Source organism: Raphanus sativus, unplaced genomic scaffold (genome assembly GCF_000801105.2).
Source record: "Raphanus sativus cultivar WK10039 unplaced genomic scaffold, ASM80110v3 Scaffold4345, whole genome shotgun sequence".
Classification (NCBI taxonomy): domain Eukaryota; kingdom Viridiplantae; phylum Streptophyta; class Magnoliopsida; order Brassicales; family Brassicaceae; genus Raphanus; species Raphanus sativus.
The window spans coordinates 3829-7434 of record NW_026619647.1 but is presented as its reverse complement, the minus strand read 5'-3'; the positions used below and the strand labels follow the sequence as shown (position 1 = coordinate 7434).

General features: G+C 37.5%; 1 protein-coding gene across 1 annotated transcript; it reads left to right on the top strand.

Moving 5' to 3' along the window:
- The first annotated feature begins 1855 nt into the window (after nucleotides 1–1855).
- Nucleotides 1856–2458, top strand: LOC130507333 (uncharacterized). Its single transcript, XM_057002045.1, has one exon. The coding sequence runs from the start codon at nucleotides 1856–1858 to the stop codon at nucleotides 2456–2458; it is 603 nt and encodes a 200-aa protein (XP_056858025.1).
- The last annotated feature ends 1148 nt before the right edge of the window (nucleotides 2459–3606 follow it).

The following is a 3606-nucleotide window of genomic DNA, read 5'->3' as shown; positions in this document are numbered from 1 at the left end:
TCCGGAGACGTCGGCGGGAATTCCGGAAATGTTATGAATCAATTATGTGATCGACCCATTTCTGTCCAAACCGGACAGACCGGACCAAACCATTTCTGGTCGGACCAAACCGGACCGAACCGGACCGGACCAGACCAAGTCAATGTTGAACCAGACATGGCCAGGCCCGACTCAAGCCCAGCCCAAGGAGACAAGATCTGGCGGCCCAAGAGGAGTGAAAGAAAGGAAGACTTAGATTTTTCCATATTTATGTATTAGGATATTACTATTTCCATGTATTTCCTATTTCCTATTGGAAATAGGATCTTTCCATTTATCTCACTTTGTAAACTTGTATATATATGGACTTTTAGTCCATAAGATTAATACAACGAATCACTTCCATTTACAACACGTTATCAGCACGAGCTAACCTAAAACTCGAGCTAAGCAGAAAACCCTAGAAACCCTAGTTTAGCCGCCGACTTCAAACAGCTCGAACTCCCTAACCACGAGGAACCAGAAAACGAGCTACCTACCGATTTGAAGATCTCGGAGAGAAGAATCCAACGCCGAAGACCGCGACGCAATCCGAGTTCAGACGAGTTCGCAATCGTCGTTACAAGTCAATCGGACAGGGAAACCCTAATCTGCCCGATTTCTCTCTCTAAAAGACTCAACTTCAAATCGATCGTTCTCCCAAACCGTAACGATCCAGACGACGTGTGATATACCAATTTGAAGCTATTGAAGAGGAGAATCCAACGCCACAAACCTCACCTCAATCCGTGATCAGACGCGTTCTCTACGACAGCTTCAAGCCGCGCCGTCAAAACAGAAATAAACCTAAGGCTGCAAACTTTTCTCTCTAGTTTGTTTATAGCTGATTGTTTTTGATCTTACTAACTTCTCTTTGATAATTTTGTTTAAGGAAAACAAAGGATCCCAGTAAGATCCATTGAGGTTAAGCTATCAAAGAGAAGTCAAGGAGCATATCAATCGAGTTTAAAGGTAAGTTATCAAACTCCAAACATCCATTGAGAACTTGATAGAACTTGGTTAATACTTTGAGAACTAGAAATCGATTGCTAAGCTTGATCTAGAGGTTTATAATTTGAACTTGAAACCACCATTGATATTGCTTGTTAAAATCGGATCATTAGGTTGCTAGTATTAAAATTGAATCATGAACTAAAGAACCCTAAGATCATTGTTTAAAATCGAAATCATGTATTAAAACTGATTAGTCTTCTCTGATTGTTTGAGAATTAAATCTCCTGCAAGAAAATAAAATTTTCGAAAAGCAAAAAAAGAATTTTGGAAAACCTAAAATATTTTCCTAATCCAAATCAGTTTTGGAAATCGATTTTCTTAATCCAACTTTGAAAAGGAAATTTTATAATTTGAAATCAGAAACCAAAAAGGAAAATTTCTAAAGAATTATAAACCATCTTAAACCTAATGGTAAACCGGTTTAGGATTGACCCCAATCGAACCTATCCAACCCGGGTTTAACCATCGACCTATGCGACTCCTAAAACCCTAAAACCCTTAGGATATTTATTTTAGATTCCTGAGTGTTTCTTGCTCGCATCCTGGTCGATTAGTTATTGCATTGAAATGATTGTTTGTATAATTGTTATTTCATTTCTAAATATGGCCGAGTGCCTTGATCAATATATGACCGAATGGTCTTGATTTATTTGATGATGACCGAATGGTCTTAGCAGCCTAAATGGGCGCATGACATTGTTTCCTTATATAGCCAGATGGCATGAGAAACTAAATGATCATTGTTTTGTGATGAATTCAGATGCCAATAAACTCAGATTACAGTGTCCTAAATCTCTCCGGAGATAATTATATTGAGTGGACCATGAACACTTCAGGAAGATTAAAACTCAGAGGAGTTTGGAAGTGTACCAAGTGGGATAATGATACCCCTGCGTGTGAGAGGTCGTATGCCCTCAAGATCACGAAGGATAAACTCTGTGATGATCTAAAAATGATGTACAGCTACATCAATGATCCACATTATCTCTGGTATACATTGAACAATAGATACTCAGAAATGTTCTTGCATAAAGCAGAAAAAGAATGGCGAGAAATAAAGTTCCAGAATTATGAATCTGTGAACAAGTATGACTCTGACCTTATGAGAATCGCCTACACTCTCAACCTATTTGGAGAGTCGACAACCAACAGGGATAAGCTCACCAAGACTCGTGAGACTATCCATCCGAGTGATGCGATATCTTTATATCACGCCAGTAAGTGTACTACTTACTTTGATCTACTCGACAAACTGTTGGAAATTGAGAAGAAAAAGAAAACAAAGGCAGAGAACATCAAGCAATTTGATGAGATCTTAAGCATACATAAGCTGAGACAAGAGTTTGATTTGAGTATTCCTGAAGCTGGAGAAGAACAAACCGAGTGGACTCATGTAGATAATGAGCTTGATCTATTCATTGAATAAGAATCAATGTAAGCCATATCCAAAGTGTTAAAAGGAATGGCCGGTTTTGTTTTATTTTTATTTTGACATCCTGAATTTTTATTTATGATTTGGTTTTCATTTTATTTCATCTTGTCATCTCTGGAAAGCATTAATAAAATTTTATTACAATCTTTGATTGAAAAATGACAAGAAAATTTCGAAAACCAGTATGTCTTGAAGAGACAAATCCTATGGCATTTCCCTAAGGAGGGACGATTTTATTCACTCAAAATGAAAGCCCCATTAATTTATTTTGAATGGTTTCGAATGGGCTAAGGACAGAAATGTTCTTTCTGTGTATGTAAAAGAAAATTTGCCAAAGGTATAAATGATCAAGAATAAAATTCTCCATGTTGATCTAGACTATGCAAATGATCAATATGATAAGGAACAATGGCTTTTGGTAACCAGTAAGGTTAGCCACGAAATTATACTTAATGGTATGACCGGATTAGCCATCCGAAATAAATTTTAAAATCTGATGCAAAGATTTAAAGGCACAAAAGAGTTCTCCCATAAATCTCACGTGTGTAGTATGAACACAAGGGAAACTCATGAGGCTTCATTGTCCAAAAGGTATCATGGAAATGACACAATAATTTTGTGTTCCTACAGAAATGATTTTATAACATGTTCCTGATAACCTGGCTGAATAAATTTCGAATTACAACCTATAAGGTTTAGACTACAAAATTTATGAAAAGTCATGAGCATCCACAGATTACAGTATGTTCATGAGGGGGAGAGAGGATAACCCTATGCCATGAACACACCATAATCTGATGGATATAAGAGCTCAGACATGTTGTCCTTTTAAACCAAAATAAAGACTCGACAACCATGGAAATGGAAACCACAATAACCGTGGTCGTGGTTCCTACATGGTCGTGGTCGAGACTGGTCGAGACTCAGTCCACAGTAGTATTTCTGGCCGGACACAACAACACTCGACCAAGTATGAACTATAAGTTCAATGACTCTCCATACAGAGGTCACAAAGATATCTGGTTAAGGACATGGATTAATTCCCAAGAATTTTAACAGAATATAGTATGTCCATGAAATGGAAGTGAGGACAAATCCACACATGTCCATACTATAGATCTACTCGGACAGAATTCTTTTAT